Raw genomic sequence first — 15764 nt, forward strand, 5'->3', positions numbered from 1 at the left:
CAGGGCCCTGAGCCGGGGTGGCAGCCTGAGAACTGGGGATGGGGTGTCCTTCCTGGGTGGGCAGGCACTGTGCTGGGACAGGCGTGGCTATTTTGGGCCCAGTTGGCAAGAGTGCCAAGCTGCCAGGGACATTCCCCAGGCGCTGCCCCAAGAACAGCCTGGGCCAGAGGCCTGTCCATCTCACGTCTTGGCTCGGAGCCTCTGTCCACACCTGGCAGTGATGCCTGTCTGCTCTCGAAGCTCCATTTTCCTTTCTTGTCCACAGAGGAGCCAGCCTGTCCCTCAGCCTGGCCCCCAGCCTGGTGGCATCCTCTCATCCCCAGGTCCCTGAGGCCTCCACATGGACCCCACGGCTCTGCCTCCATCTGACCTCAGAACCTGGGGCAAATTGCTTCACCTCTCTAGGCCTCAGTCCCCACCTCTGACAAATAGGGTTGGAGTCATCTATCTTGTTACCGCTTGGGGTCCGAAAGGAGCCCGTGACTGGCAACATGACTGCTTCCTGGCAATGGCCAGGAGCCTGCTAGCACTTGACTGCCCGCGGAGGGTCACTTTGCCTTTAGCCTGGCAAGGTGGGGGTGGGGACCTCCCTCAAGACGAGGCCCTGGATGCTTCTACAGCTGCTGCTTGGCTGTCTGAGTGTTTGCTGATAGAGCAAGGCCATTGTCACTAGACGGGGCAGGCAGGGGACCTGCCAGCCAGACAAACACAAGCTGAGGGGGGCAGGGGGGTGGGACTCACGCAGGTTCCAGGCCAGGGTGAGACTCATGGACCAGGCCACTGAGGCCACTCTACCACATCAGCACCTGCACTGCCCACAAGGGGGCGCTGAGGAGGCTCGCATAGAAGATGCTTGCTGCTGGGCACAGCAGGCCTGGCTTACCTCCCTGATGTCCAGCATCCTGCTGCCAACCATGGAGCTGATGGCGGGGCAGCAGTCTGCCCCTGGGATTGTGTTGTGGTTGATGACTGCTTCAATCCATTAGTGAGACTCAGCAAGGACAGGTTCTTGGGGGCTGTAGACCAGCCAGGTGGTGCCAGCTGGCACAAGTTACCAACATCCTGAATGGCTGAGCCCTGACCCTTGGATGGGCATTTCAGGGTCTCTGGGGGAGGGCGCTGGGGCTTGGGATCAGGAGTAGTTGTTACTTGATGGGAAATGATTGTGACAATGCGAGTTCAGGGTGAATATAGTTTTTGGCTAAAAATGAGTAAGCCATACATCTGAACCAGCTCTTCCTTTTTGCAAAAGTATAAAGGCACAGTGATTCCCTGCCCATGTGTATGGATTGATAGAATTCATTCATGTTGTACACTTGCTGTGGACCAAGTGCTGAGAGCCACCACTCAAGATTCACAACTGAATGGGAGGTGGTGTGACTCAACTCACAGGCAAAGAGGTCATGGGGTCACATGACCTACACCGAGGACAGGCAAATTGGGACTCGGGGGAGAAGAGTGAGAGAACTTCCAGAGGCATACACTCAGGGGTGGGTTTTGAAGGTTGTGGGGGAGCTCGGCAGTTGAAGAAAAGGAATTCCTCAAAGAAGAGAGTGGGCATAGGCAGAATGACAAGTGGCCTGCGGGACTGGGGGCTGGGCGGTGTGGAAAGGCAACTGGCCCCTACTGGAGGGCTTCCTACCTCTCGTTCTGGGGAGGCCAGGGCAGCCTCTTTTCTCCGTCTGGCTTCTTTGGACTCCTTCTCAGTCTCTCGGACTAACTGCTTGATGAATCCCCCTGGGATGACCGAGAACAGGGGAGGCGGGGAGGAAGGTGGGGGGCTCTTGTCCTCTTCCCGAATCTGTTTGTAGAAGGAAGGAAAGAGAGATGAATGAGAGAGCTGACAGGGGCAGGCTGGGAGGAGGCCCCCAGGAGGAGGCCAGGACAGCATGTGGAAATGAATGCAGAGCAGCAGCACTTATGCTAGCCAGCATTGATGAGCAGCCTGGATGGAACCTCCAAGATATGGACTTGGGCCCCTTTATTGGCCTGGGGCAGCCCTGGTCTGGGAGGACCCACTGGGGAAGGAGCGTGGGGGAGGAGGGCATACACAGGGGATGGATCCTAGAGGACCATGCACTGCCTCCCCTTGCCATGAGAGGGCGCCAGAGAGACTCCTGGAGGAAACGATGCCCTTTCTGCCTAACCCAGGGATATTCCCAGGATGCATTGTGCTCTGAGCTGCTAATGAAGGGACCTGGAGTTCAACCATGTGACAAACCCCTCCCTGGATGCTGTGAAGGCAGACTTGTATGACCCCTACCCTAGGGCCCCCACTCACTATGTGACCTACCTAGAGCTCCCCAGTGACCTTCAAACCAAGACCCAGGCCTCCAGGGGCCCCTAACACAAGGTCCTACAGTAGGAAGGCCAAACCCTGGCATTTCGTCTTCCAGAATGGGCCAGGGCAGAGTAGGCTGTGCTGGGCTTGCAGGGGGGCTGGTGAAGCTGGCTGGGTGGGGGGGAGGTTACCAGGGAAAGGGAGGGGGCGGCTGTGGTGGGGTCTTGGTCTGGGGAATAGGGAGGATGGGACCATGGGAAGCCAGGCTCCTCTGTTGCTCCCTGGGAAGGATGGAAGCCAGGTCTTCTGAGGGAGGGAGGGGGACTAGTGTCCACCCCTCCCCAATCAGCCTGGAATGGGCAGGTAGCCAGGAGATAGCCAATGTGGGCAGGGAGGGCTTTGGCCACCTTCCACAGCAGAGCTGTGGAGAATGGAGTGGAGGGCTGGACTGCCCTTCCCACCTTTCCCAGCCCCCACTGATGGTGTGAAGTACAGGTGGCCCTGGGGTGACAAGGGCCAAGGCTGGTGGGACTGACTGAGGGATGGGAGCTGGCACAGGGTGGCTCATGGGGAGCCGTGGCTTGGGTGCCAGGGGGGAGGTCCCTAGGGGCGACAGCCCCACCCCAAACATCACTTCCCTTCTGTTCCCACAGGGCCAGGCGGGAGGATATGGCCATGCTGCAGGGGTGATGGAGGAGACAGGGTGTGAGCAGGTGAGCGGGTCTTCTGGCAGCCACAGGGCACGAGGCCTAATGGACACACGTCACAAGTGAGGGTGGACACGAGCCTGGCACAGAGACACAACCGGGGGTGGGGGGGAGAGTCAGTCAGTTGAGACCTCAGCCGGTGCTGCTCCCACCACCCAGAGCATGGGCCGCGCTTGCCTGGAGAGCGGCAGCCCCGCTCCCCTGTCCCCCTGTTCCACCTGTCCCCCCACCTCGCTGCTCCATGTCCCACCCTCTGTCCCACCCCACTGCCCCCTGTCCCATTCCCCGTCCCCCGTCTCCCTGTCCCCCACCCTGCTGCCCCCTGTCCCATCCCCCTGTCCCCCCGTCTCCCTGTCCCCCACCCCGTTGCCCCCTGTCCCATCCCCTTGTCCCCTTGTCCCCTGTCCTGTCCTGTGCTGGCCCTCAGCCCCAGGCCACCGCTTATCCATTTTCTGATTCTCAAGACCATTTTCTCTGGCCTGGCTCCTGCACACCAAGTGTCCCCCCTTTGTGATTTGGGGGTACCAGCTCTTCATCTGCTCTCATTCTCATTCTGGGGGTGTCTACTGTCTAGAGAGACTCCAGTACCTTTGTCTATGCAGTTCATTGATGGGCATGGGGTGGGGGTGGGGGTCCACTTTGGGGTTTTATAAATAATGTTGGTGTCACGCTTTGAGCCTCTGCACCTGCACACACCTTCATTTCTCTTGGGCTCCTAAGTGTGGAGTTTGTGCTGTATAGGGCAGCTCATTGCTTGGTTTATTTTACTTTATTTGCTACATTGTTATTAGGGTTTGACCTCTGGCCTTTGCACCTGCTGGGCAGCCACGCCTCCAGCTGGCTCTAGCCGTGTGGTTATTTTCAAGGTGGGGTCTTCCTTCATGCCTGGGCTGCCATCCTCCTAGCCGTGTGTCACTGTGTCCCCAGGAATGGGAGGCACATCCCACCGCACCCAGCCATCGCACTTCCCGAAGCCCAGATGGCGGGCACGTGTGGCTGCACTCGGCCATTGGTTGAAATGAAGTCTCAAGAACATCCATGCGGGAGCTGGCCACACACTGCTATCCTGGGACACGAGCTTCTATGCCTGCTTCATGCTTTGCTTCGTGTCTAAGATCTGCACTGCTTCCCAGACCCCTCCCTGGCTTGTGGGGCCTCCAGCCTGACTGTGGGTGACAGGAAAAAGGGTCCGAGAGGGGCAGGGCAAGGCTTGCTCAGCCTGGCCAATGGGCTGAGAGGGGCAGGGCATGGCTTGCTCAGCCCGGCCAATGGGCTGAGAAGGGTGTGGCTTGCTCAACCTGGCCAATGGGCTGAGAAGGGTGTGGCTTGTTCAACCTGGTCTAGGAGCTGAGAGGGATAGGGCGTGGCTTGCTCAGCCTGGCCAATGGGCTGAGAGGGGCAGGGCGTGGCTTGCTCAGCCTGGCTGTGGTGAGGCTGCAGGCCCTTTAAGAGGCCGGCCATGTTGGGAGGTGGTTAGGCTATCAGGGCCTGGCCTTGGAAGAAATTACAGTGGCTCTCAGGAGAACCTGCTTAGGCCTTGCCAGGAGGCTGCTGTGAAGGAGCAAAACCAGCCATCCCATTCTCCTGCTTGCTCCTCTCTCTGTGAGATCTTCTCTGATTTGTGCTCACTCCTACCACGGAGACATCACCCACTGGAAGTCCTCTCGAGAGCCACGCCAGGCCGGTGCCGCCCTTGAGCCACCAGAGCTGTGCAGCACACCTCTCTTCCTTACACGCGCCACAGCCCCAGGGCTGGGAGGGGGCTGACACGGGGAGCCCGGCGCTGCGTACACGAAAGCTGTCCACATAACCACACACAGAAACCACGGGGAGAAACAGACCCAGGGTTCCTCCCTCCTAGCCCTAGCTGGGCCTGCCATCCAGCGTCTCCCCGGCCATTGCTGACCGGGGACTTTCTGGGGTCATGGAGACTGGCCGTGGCCACCCTCAGTGACCTGTGCGTAGGGCACCTCATGGCCCCGAGGAGAGTGGGGAGACTAGCTGGACCCCAGCTCTAGGCCCATGCCAGCATCACACCTCCCTGAAATGCCCAGTGCCAGTGACTCTCTAAGTCTGCATTCCGCCATGTATCTGGCCTCACCCACCCGGGCAGGCGCACAGCTGGGGTGCTGGCCCACCCAAGGATGGCTGTCCCCAGCAGGCCGGAGAGACTCGATTCAAAGAACCAAGAAGGAGACTGGGGTCTGGGGGAGTCCCATGGCCAAGGGGACCCCACTCCCCAGATCTTCATGTCCAAACAGCCAAGCATGCCTGGAGGAGGCCATTCACCCCCTTGGGGTGACTCAGGCCGTGAGCCTGTGTGCAGAGCCTGAGCTAGGAATAGGTGTGACATGATGTCTGCTCTGGCTGCTGGCCCAGCTGCCCCTCCACCCCCGGCCTCCAGTGCAGCGCATCGGTGGCCGCCACCCTAGAGCCCACACAGCTCCCGGCTCCAGAACCCGGGCGGATGCTCTGTGCTCCTCGGATCCCCTGCTGCCACCGTCCCAGCGGCCTCTGCCCCACCCCACCCCAGGGGCCAGAACCGAAGGTCACCGCGGCCCTCACTCCCTGCCTCCAGTCCTGCCCCTCCCGGGCTGCGGTCCAGCCCCACTGACCCGGGGCCGGCAGCCAGTCCTACTGAAGAGCTTTGTCAAGCCTTAATTTAAGCAATGTTCTTATCACCATGGTCCCTTCCAGCCAGACACGCCCGCCGCATCAGCTGCAGCTTTAGCCATGAGAACAGAGCAGACTCCAGGTCACCACACCAAGGCTCCCTCAGGAAGCAAGAAGGCTGGGGACAGGGAAGGTAGCCCTCAAAGCCAGGGGTGCCACCCCCAACCCTGGGGCCCCCCAGCTTCTACACACCACCTCATAGCCATCCCCCTGCCCCACTGCCTTCCCCTGGCTTTGTGGTTTCGGCAATGCCCTCATGACCACCTGCTCTAACAGCAGCCTCCTGTTCCTCCAGGCCTGTCCCCTAATACCAGAGATACCCCTCCAGGCAACCTCGGGGTCTTTGCATGCACTGTGCCCACTACCTCAAATGCTTCTCCTTTGACACAGCTCATTTGTCTAAACCCTCCTTCCAATCTTTGCTTGAGTCACCTTCTCAATGAACCTGCCCTCAACCCCATGTCACATTTCTCCTTACACCCTCCCTCCCTTCCTCCCTCCCTTCTTCCCACTTCCCTTCCTTCCTCCCTCCCTCCCTTCTCCCTCTATCCCTCCCTCCTCCCTCTCCCCTCCCTCCCTCCTTTCCTTCTTTCCTTCCTGGTGCTGTACCTGGGTCTGAACTCAGGGCCTGGGCTCTGTCTTTGAGCTTTTGTGCTCAAGGCCAGTGCTCTACCACTTGAGCCAGAACTCCATTATAGGCTTTTTGGTAGATAAGCGTCTCAAGGCCTTTCCTGCCTGGGCCGGCTTGGATCCTGGCAGTCCTCATATCTCAGTCTCCTGAGTAGCGGGGATGACAGGTGTGAGCCACCCTGCCTGGCTCCCATGCTGTCACATTTCAGTCACCCAAGAGCACTACGTGGCTGGCCTCACTCCTAGAGGGCAGCCCCAAAAGGCCCGTGCCCTTGCCTGCGTCACACAGCAAGAAGTCCAAGGTAGAACCTTGCTGGTATGTCTGACCGCCTTACCTGTAGCTCCATCTCAGCTGTGTTAGGACTGATTGAGGGGGGCCGGGCTAGGCTTAGAGGCACCCAGGGTCCTCCTATCACCTACCACAGCCACCTGCTCCACCCAAAGCCCCTTCCTGCTAGCTGTCCCTCTCCACTCTCCTCTCCAGATACCTGCCCCACCCTGGGTATGGGGCACAGGCTAAGAGTGGAGCTGGTGACAGCATGGGGTACAGCAACACCAGGCAGCCTCTCCCCTGCCCCTCCCACCTCTCCCTTGTCCCCTCCTCTCCCCTGACCCCAGGACCCAGGCAGCCTCTCCCCTGCCCCTCTGATTTTCTCCTGACCCCTGACTTTCCCCTGCCCCCCCCCCGCCTCTCGTCTCCCACCTACTTCTCCCCTGCCCCCTCTCCCTGGCCCCTTGCCTCTCCCCTGCCCCCCATCCTCACCTCTTCTCCCTTCTCCTGGCCCCTTCCTCTCCCCTGCCCCCTCTCCCTAGCCCCCTCCTCTCCTCTTCTCCCCTCTCCCCTGCCCCCTCTCACTGGCCCCTTGCTTCTCCCTGTCCCCTGCCTCTCCCCTGCTCCCCTGCCTCTCCCCTGCCCACTCCTCTCCCCTGTTGCCTGCCTCTCCCCTGCCTCCCCTCCTGCTGTCTTCGCAGGGCGCCTCTCAGCAGCAGCTCCCCAGCACTGCTCCCACTAGGTCCCCACGGCCCTCCTTTCCTCCAGCCCCACCCCCAGCAGGGGGATTGCCAGTGCTCACAGCTGAGTGCACTGCTTTCTAGCAGGACTTCACAGGTGGCGGCCAGGATGAGTGGCAGTGGCCGCAGACAGCACTCCGAGTGCCTTGATCTATTAATAATGTCTTCCCTGGGAGGAGCATGCCATATGGATTGCTAATGTCTGCCCTGGGCCTGGTGGGTATCATGGACATTTGTGCTCTACCTCATTGCCTTCTGGGGGCTAAATGGACCCACCATCACCATCGTGGTTCACACCCAGCCCACCTCACCCAGGCCTTGATGTGACGGCCAGGGGGCTGGCGGGCACCCTTCATGCACACTGACCTCCTAACCAGCAGGAAGGCAGCCCACAGCAGCCAGCTACCTGCGTGGAGACCCATGTGTCCTCTCTTGCCCTCTTACACCAAAAGACTAAGGTTGGGGCCAAGAGCTGGCCTGTCCAGCACAGTGGCCCTGGGTTAAATTCAAGTAAATGGACATTAAACAAACTGATGGATGTTGCTTTTCAGCTGTGGGCTGGGGAGCCACACAGGGCTGGGAGCCACCTGCCAGGTTGGACAGGCCCAGGAGCTCCTGTCCCCAGGGGAGGGTCCACAGGACAGGGCTGGGCTTGACCTGGAGGTCCTGGGCTCGCGGTCAGCATGCCCACCAGTGTCCTCCTCCTTTTTCTCTTCATCTCTTTTTCTCCCCTTTCTCTCTCATGTCTCCCCCATTCACCCCAAACTCTGCAGCCCCATTGCCTGCCTCCCCAGCCACACACACATCTGACTCTGGGCATAGAAGGTGACACTGGGGGTGGGCACCTCCTCCCCAGAGTGGAGCTGGTGCCCAGAGCGGAGCAGGGAGGCACAAAGTAAGAGTTCCAGCTTGGCGTCCCAGGCCCTGTCCATGAAGGCCAGGGCTGGCCTGGGGTCTTGGAGCCCTCTGTGGGGCAACTGTGATACCCGATTCCCCACAGCCCCAAGGTGTCCAAAGCCCAGGGCAGGGAGCCCAGCTCCTTCCTTCCCAGCCCCCTGCCCTCCCGGCCCCTGCCCTCTCGGCCCCTGCCTTCCCACCCTTGCCCTCCTGCCCCCTACTCTCCTAGCCCCCTCTCCTCCTGGCCTCTGCCCTCCCAGGCCCCTCTCCTCCCGGCCCCTGCCCTCCCAGCCCCTGTCTGCCCTGCACCCTGCCCTCCCAGCCCTTGCCCTCCGCCCCTGCCCTCCCAGGCCCCTGCCCTCCAGGCCCTTGCCCTTCCTGCACCCTGACCTCCCAGGCCCCTGTCCTCCCGGCCCCTGCCCTCCTGGTGCCCAAGGCCTGGCTGCAGCCGCCTGTAGGTCCACATTCACTGGAACACCAGGTCACTGGGTAGGCTGGACACCATGTCTTCTCAAGGAAACACCACAGGACATTGGCGCCTCCAGGTCCCACGCACCCACATGGATAAAGCACTCACAAAAACATGGGGAGAGAGCTGGGCTCCTTGACCGACCACACATAGCACCACAGTCACTGGGAGCTGGACAGGAACCTGAACACTGCCGTGGCGGGGCGGACAGCCCCAGGCCCAGGCTGCCTCAGGACTCGGACGGTAGTTCTCAAACCAATGAACGAACGGCCAAGTCCCAACGAAAATGATCGCCTTGCAAGAGCGAGCCCACAGCCCAGCGCAGGGCCACAAAACCCTTCTACCGTCCAGCTTCACCACCCCAGAGAGCAGCAGAGCCACCAGGCCCAAAATAGACCCACAGGGCCTCGGCCCCCTGAAGCACATTCCAGAGGGCACGCATGCCCCCAGGCACCAGCCCCACGTACCTCGTGGCTGTGGGTCCAGGACGGTTGCTGCCCACACGGTGTCCCCAGGAGTCAGGAGAGGGGCCCCAGCAGGCGGAACCAGGTGAAGGGGAGTGGGGAGCCGGGCTGGCCTGGGTTGGGCTCACACTGCCTTCCCAGCTCCTCCCTCCCTCCCCTCCCCCTGCAGCAGCTGAGTCGACAATCATTTCTAAAATTAACCCAAGTGCCCCTGCTGGGACAGCGGCTGGTGGCTGGTGACCAGCACAGATCTCATGGACATATTTGGTGGCGGGGAGCGGGGAGGGGACGCAGTTCGTCCTCAGACGTCACCTGTGTCCTGCAGCCGCCCCACCACGGCCTGCGCTGCTCACAGCTCAACCCCAGCCAAGCACTGGAGGAGGCTCTGGTGAAGGGCTGTGCTGGGCCGGTGGACACCTGCCACACAGGGCGTGCTTGTTCCAGGGCAGGACCTGGGATGGGCTTCGACACATTCACCCCACACACTCCACATTCCCAACAACCATGCCGGGGGTGAGGGTGGGAACCTCCATTTACAGACCAGGAAACCAAGGCACAAAACAGGTTAATGGGCTTGGCCCCAGCGCACTGGAGGGCCAGGCTCAGCCTCAGCGCTGCTGGTCCTGGAGGGCGGGTGTTAACCCACTGATCAAGTTGGGAGGCAGACAGACAGAGACAAGGAGACAGAGAGTGACAGACGCAGAGAGAGACACAGAAGAGGAAGGAGGAGGAGGAAGAAGAGGAGGAGAAAGAGAAAACGGGAGGGAGAGAGAGGGAGGGGAGAGAGAGAAGGGTAAAAGAAGGGAAGGGAAGGAAAAGTGAAGGGAGAGGGGAGGAGAGCGGGCCGCAGGCTGGCAGTGGGAACAGAGCAGTGTCAGGACTCACACCCATCGGCTCATGTGTCCCTGCCTCTGGGGACCAGGCCTCGCCCCCCACCCCACCCCAGCAAAGCCCTGCCTGGCCTTGGCCACCAGCGTTATTTGGGGTTTCACCAAAAAGCTCGGGGACATCATCCAGGCCCTGAGTTCACAACCTAGGACTCACTCACACACATATACAAAAATAAACAAAACAAAAGGATAAATAATAAAACATAAAACCAAAGGTGCCTGGGGAGGGAGCGCCCCTGGTGGTTCCTCTGAAATGCGCTTGTGGTGCAGCCAGGCTGGGTGACCTGCGTGGCTGTGAGGTGTTTCTAACCCCAGGCCACTCAGCCCCGACAGGAAGGTCAGTCAGAAGTCCCCTCCTTTCTGTGCCTCCACCAGGGTTTGAACTCAGCCCCCTTATGCTCATTCTGCTTTCCCTCTCACCGCTGGTGCTCTACCACTTGAGCCACACCTCCAGCCTGGCTTTTTTTTTCTGGAGACAGATTCTGGCAGAGTTTGGCTACCTAGAGTTGGCTTTGAATGGTGAGCCTCTGCATCTCAGCCTCTTGAGTCGCTGGGAAATAGAGCACTTGCTTCTTAAATACGGAGTTTATCAATCTTCCTGTCAGCCCAGAAAACAAAAACCAAAAACAACCAACTCTATTATAATTAGTTAAAACACAGAAAAATACAATTTTAAATAATAGAACTAAAAAAAAAAAAGAAGAAGATCAGTGGCTAGCTAGGCTTACAAACCACATACAACACACACTTAGCAGAGCAGACGGCGGAGAAGGAAGAAACTCAGAGCTGGGCCCTTGGTGCAGGATGCACGGCAGGAACTCGCTCGCCATCCGCTGTGTGCTCGCCACGAGATTTTCAGTTTGGGGGCAATGAGGCATGAAGACGGAGCTCCAAGTTCCCACCAATGGCTGGGGTCAGATGGTGGGCAGCTACTGGATGAATTTGAGTGAATGGTTGTTTTTTTAAGTTCCACCCTCATATTCTTGTAAATCATTTTATGTAGGTTTTAGTAAAGGCAACTTTACTAAAAGTGGTTGCGGTCCTGAATGGATCAGGCAATGTCCTCCTGGCTTGCCTGCCTGAGCCCACAGGTGTGGGTACTGATACTGTGCTGTAATCAGAACAGCTCTGAGTCTTTCTGTTTGATTTGTTGATGATGTTATCTGGGCCGGCCTTGATCTCGGGGTCCTCCTGTCTCAGCCTCTCAAGGCTGGGATTGCAGGCATGTGCCACTGCGCCCGGCCAGCCGCACCCACCAGGACGAGGGGAAACGGAGCCATCTGCGTGCACATGACTGAAGAAAAGAGTGGAGGAGGACGAAATCACACCCCAGCATGGTTCAAAGTATTTTAAGAGATTCATACCATGTGAAAAAAACTGAGAATTTCATTTTCTTCTAGATCTGTGAAAATCACCACACACTTGTCAGAAAAGCGGGCATTGAGTTGGCCCAACTGCAGCTCTAGGTAAAATTAAAAATCAGAAGCAAAAACCCTTTGATCTTTAGTCACACTGACAAATGGTAACAACATTTTTAATGGCTGTAAGGCTTGAGATAATCATTTTTAGTATGCATATGTCCAGTGTCTAACACTTTCTCCCTCCCTCCCTCCCTCCCTCCCTCCCTCCCTCCCTCCCTCCCTCCCTCCCTCCCTCCCTCTCTCCCTCCCTCCATGTTCCTCCATCTCTCTCTGCCCTGGAATAAACTCAGGGCACTGTCCATGCCAAACACATAGTCCACCACTGAGCTACACCTCCCAGCCCTTGTGATTTGAGATGGGATCTCACCACATAGCCCAGGCTGGCCTTGAACTCCTGATCCTTCACCTATGGAGTGCTGGGATTACAGGCATGCACCACCATGCCGGGCTGCTGTGATCTATCTTGAGCTGAATGCCTCACTCTGTGTTTGTCTCCTGCCTTTTGCATTCAGACTTTGGAAGTGTCCTGCCAGGAGCCGCCCATTAGAGGATGGGTACTTGGCTTGGAGAATGAAACAGTGGGCCAATTTGAAAAGTCAAATTTTACTGAAAAATCAGGCTTATGCATGACCAAGAAGAAAAACAACCAGCTGAAAATGTGAGTGTGTGTGTGTGTGTGTGTGTGTGCACGCATGGGTGAGTCCAGGTTCCCTTCAGTACACGCAGCACGCCTGTGCCGGCACACATTCTCCATGCTGGGTGCAGAGGATCCATGTTTGTGTTGACTTAGACCCCAGCTGGAAATGAAGATGGACTGACACCCACACTTGTGCTCCACGGCCACGCCGGCACAGCCATAGCCCCGGACTGTGAATTCCTTCCCACACTCTCAACATACAATTCCAATAACAAGTGCTGGCACCGGGAAGTGGAGCCGTGGCTCAAGTGGTAGAGCGCCAGTCTTGAGTAAAAGAGCTCAGGGACAGCTCTCAGGTCCTGAGTTCTAGCCCCAGGACTGGCACAAGTATGCACGCATGCACACACAGGCACGCACACGCATGCACAAACACACCACAAATACTTGTGTCCCTAATGACCACACAAACATAAAAACATCGGAGCCACTAAAAGAAATCAAGGACAGAATGCAGAGAGTTGTGAGATCAATTTGCTTGTATTGTTAAAAGTGAGTGGAGAGGTACTTGATCAACCTCTACCGAGAACAGGACAGGTGTATAGACTTTAAAACTGGCTCCGGATGCGTCCCGGGCTCTGGGCACCGCCTGCGTTTGCTGGGCCCTGGCGGGGCGGGTGGGGAGGGCAGCCCTCCTGATCCAGTCGGACACACGCCGCAGCCCTCTGGGTTTTGTTTTGTTGTTGTTGTTGTTGTTACAATCAAGTTCATTTTAAGTTACAGTGCAATATGTGACAGCCGTTCTTCTCTCTCTCTGACACATGCCCCGGCACGAGGCAGCTGGGGGGTGGGGGGCAGTGGGGGGCCTGGACCCTGGCCGTTTCTCCTCCGTCCAGGCAGGCGGCCGGGGCTGGGGCCACAGGTGCCTGGGCTCCACTCCTGCCAGAGGGAGGACACCTGCAGCTCCCCCACCCTCCTAGCCTCCCTGAGGCTCCCTGATCCCACGGCCCTGGCAGCCGAGCCAGTAGAGGCACTGGGCAGGGGTGGCACTGCCACGAGGACCCCAGGACACCTTGTCCCCACCCTGTCCCCACGAAGATGGCTGTGACAACACAGACAGCTGCCCGCCGTCCCCACCCAGGGCCCGGTGCAGCCCGGTCACAGCATCTGTGGGTCATGGGCGGCCACACTGAGGTCAGTCTATCATCCATCCCGGGAGATCTGCGCATGTCCTCCTGGCAGGCCAAAGCCACGTTTCATGTCAGACAAGAACGTTGAAGCGACTGGCAGGAGTCATCTCAAGCCCTAGGTCTGTGGCTTCCAACGCCAGTGTATAGCAAAGGAAAAGAACTTTGGCTGCTCAGGAGCTTTCAGTGCAATCACAGCCTTCAGACAGGTCCAAGACTGACCAGGCCGGGGGGCGGCCCGACTCCCTGAGGGGCCCTGTGACCTGGGCCTCCCGGATGTATAAGAGCCCAGCTAGGCTAGGCCTCTCTCGTCCCCTGAGGCTCTGCTGTGGGGCCCCAGGGGCCCCAAGGCTCCAGGGGTCAGAAGCCATTGCTGCTCCTGTGGCACAGTGGCGGCTTGGACAGGTCCACGATGCCGGCCCGGGGTTGGTTGAGGAACTTGGGGGCACTGCGCAGGAGCCGTTGGGCCTCGGCAAAGGCCCGCGTCAGCTCCTTCTTCCACTGCACAAACTCGGGGTCGCTCTGGAAGAAGACAGAGGGCAGCACAGGAGGTGAGGCCCCCGGCCCAGCTGCACCCCAGCCACCGATCTCAGAACCCTAACATCTGCAGCCCCTGCCACACCCCAGCCGCCAGGCCAGCTGCAGCCCAGCCACTGGCGTTGGAGCCCCAAGGCCTGCAGCTCCCACTGTACCCCAGCTGCTGGCCCCAGAGCCCTAAGGCCCGCAACCCAGCCATACTCCAGCCTCGGGCCTGGGAGCCCTTCTGGAGGGTGGACAGCCTGCGGGGCAAGGGCCACCTGACTCCCCCATGCCTAGCATCTGCCTGAGCTGTTTAGGAAGGACTCGCACAGGTGGGAAGGAAATGGCTGGTGTGTAGCAGTGTCTGTCATGTGTTTGTGTGGCACACCCACACCACAGCACCAGACGGAAGTGCCCAGGAGTGGAATGTGATCCATCATCAACTCCAAGAGACACCGCCCTTGGGGGCCGCTGGAGCCCTGGCTTCCGTGGGCGCACACAAGCCTCCGCCTCCCACATGCCAGGACGTAGGACTAGAAGGTCACACAGGGCCACGGTGAAGGGTGGACGGCACGCCCAGGTAAGATCAGGGATCTGCTCCAAACCCCTCTGCCCTCACCGCCTCACGTTTGCTTCCTTCACAAAAGAATTACTGGCTGGGTACCAGTGGCTCATGCCTGTCATCCCAGCCACTCAGAAGGCTGAGGTCTGAGGATCATGGTTCAAAGCCAGCCCAGGTAGGAAAGTCCCCGTGAGACTCTTTTTTTTTTTTTTTCCATGAGACTCTTATCTCCAATTAACCACTCAAAAACCAGAGTGGCACTGTGGCTAAAAGTGGTAGAGCGCTAGCCTTAAGCAAAATAGCTCAGGGACAGCACCAAGGCCCTGAGTTCAAGCCCCAGGAACAACCAAAAAAATCCAGAAGTGGAGATGTGGCTCAAGTGTCAGAGCGCCAGCCAGGACCGAGGAAAGCTAAGGGACAGTGAGAGGCCCCGAGTTCAAGCCCTGGTACCGTCCCCCCAAACAAAACAACAAAAACCAACTTGTACCTTAAGGGTTTCTTGCTAATTCTTTAAGACTTCAGGTCTCTAGCCTTGCTGAATATTTATAAAATTATTCTAATTTTTCTCTAAGAAAAAGTAAACAAACTCACCTCACACTGCAGGACAAATTGCTTCCCTCCTTTTATTCTGAACAATATGCACTTTTTGTCTTTGATCTGAGTTTCTTCCACCGAGAGGATCTGCTCCATGGTCAGTAAACTTTGCTGATCAGAAAGATGAAAAGAGTGCTTTTACCTCAAGTTATTCTGCTGTAGACGGAACTGGGAAGGCGGCCCGGCCTGTGCACCTGTGAGGCCTGCTGACCTCCGACCTCCACACGCGCAGGGCAGCCTTGCTGCCTCCACTGGCACAGAGTGGTGCAGAGCACTCGGGGGGCCACTGGGGACCTCACCTCCATCTCTGGGGACATTCTACTCGCTGGCATGATTTGGGAAGGGACGGAGGGCCCTGGCAGGCCTGGCTGCTCTCCACGCCTCACCCCAGCTTGGCCTAGAGCCAGGCTGGGCCTCCTCTAAACCTCTCAGTGGTGGGACATGTGTGATTTGTCTCTTCCTAGCATCTGGTCTCACATGAGCACCTGAGAATTCATGTGGCTGCTGATTTACTTCTCCTGCTTCACAGGCTGGAAACTGAGGCTGCGTTGCTCCACTGGGCCCCAAGTCCCAGAGACCCTGAGCTAAGGGTGAGCAGCTCTCAGACCAGGTGGGCTGGGGCCCCTTCCCCCCCCCCCATTCCTACCCACATATCCCCGCCCCAGCCCCCTCGGCCGCGGAGGGCGAGGGTCTGGTTCGCTGAGTGTCTGTGCACTACAAAGGCATCCCTGAGGGGACTCCACTGGAGTGTAAAGGTTCACACGCGGTCATGGCCGCCCCCGGGACAGGGCGCAGGGCGGAGGTGGCAGAGTGCCCGGCGGCCCT

The 15764-nt window shown here is 58.7% G+C and overlaps 2 protein-coding genes across 2 annotated transcripts in view; both read right to left on the reverse strand.

Moving 5' to 3' along the window:
* Myo18b (myosin XVIIIB) overlaps positions 1-9256 on the reverse strand; it is a 122679-nt gene extending 113423 nt beyond the window's left edge. Inside the window, exons 1-3 of the mRNA XM_048342750.1 lie at positions 9136-9256; positions 2920-3068; positions 1643-1801 (exon numbers count right to left, since the gene is read on the reverse strand). Of these exons, the coding sequence (XP_048198707.1) occupies positions 1643-1801; positions 2920-2958 (198 nt within the window). The 5' untranslated portion in view covers positions 2959-3068; positions 9136-9256. The remainder of the gene's footprint in view (positions 1-1642; positions 1802-2919; positions 3069-9135) is intronic.
* A 3342-nt stretch (positions 9257-12598) lies between these two features.
* The window catches only part of Grk3 (G protein-coupled receptor kinase 3), a 61027-nt gene continuing 57861 nt past the window's right edge, over positions 12599-15764 (reverse strand). The window contains exons 20-21 of the mRNA XM_048342751.1: positions 14937-15050; positions 12599-13786 (exon numbers count right to left, since the gene is read on the reverse strand). Of these exons, the coding sequence (XP_048198708.1) occupies positions 13625-13786; positions 14937-15050 (276 nt within the window). The 3' untranslated portion in view covers positions 12599-13624. The remainder of the gene's footprint in view (positions 13787-14936; positions 15051-15764) is intronic.

Source organism: Perognathus longimembris, chromosome 3 (assembly GCF_023159225.1).
Source record: "Perognathus longimembris pacificus isolate PPM17 chromosome 3, ASM2315922v1, whole genome shotgun sequence".
NCBI classification, from domain to species: domain Eukaryota; kingdom Metazoa; phylum Chordata; class Mammalia; order Rodentia; family Heteromyidae; genus Perognathus; species Perognathus longimembris.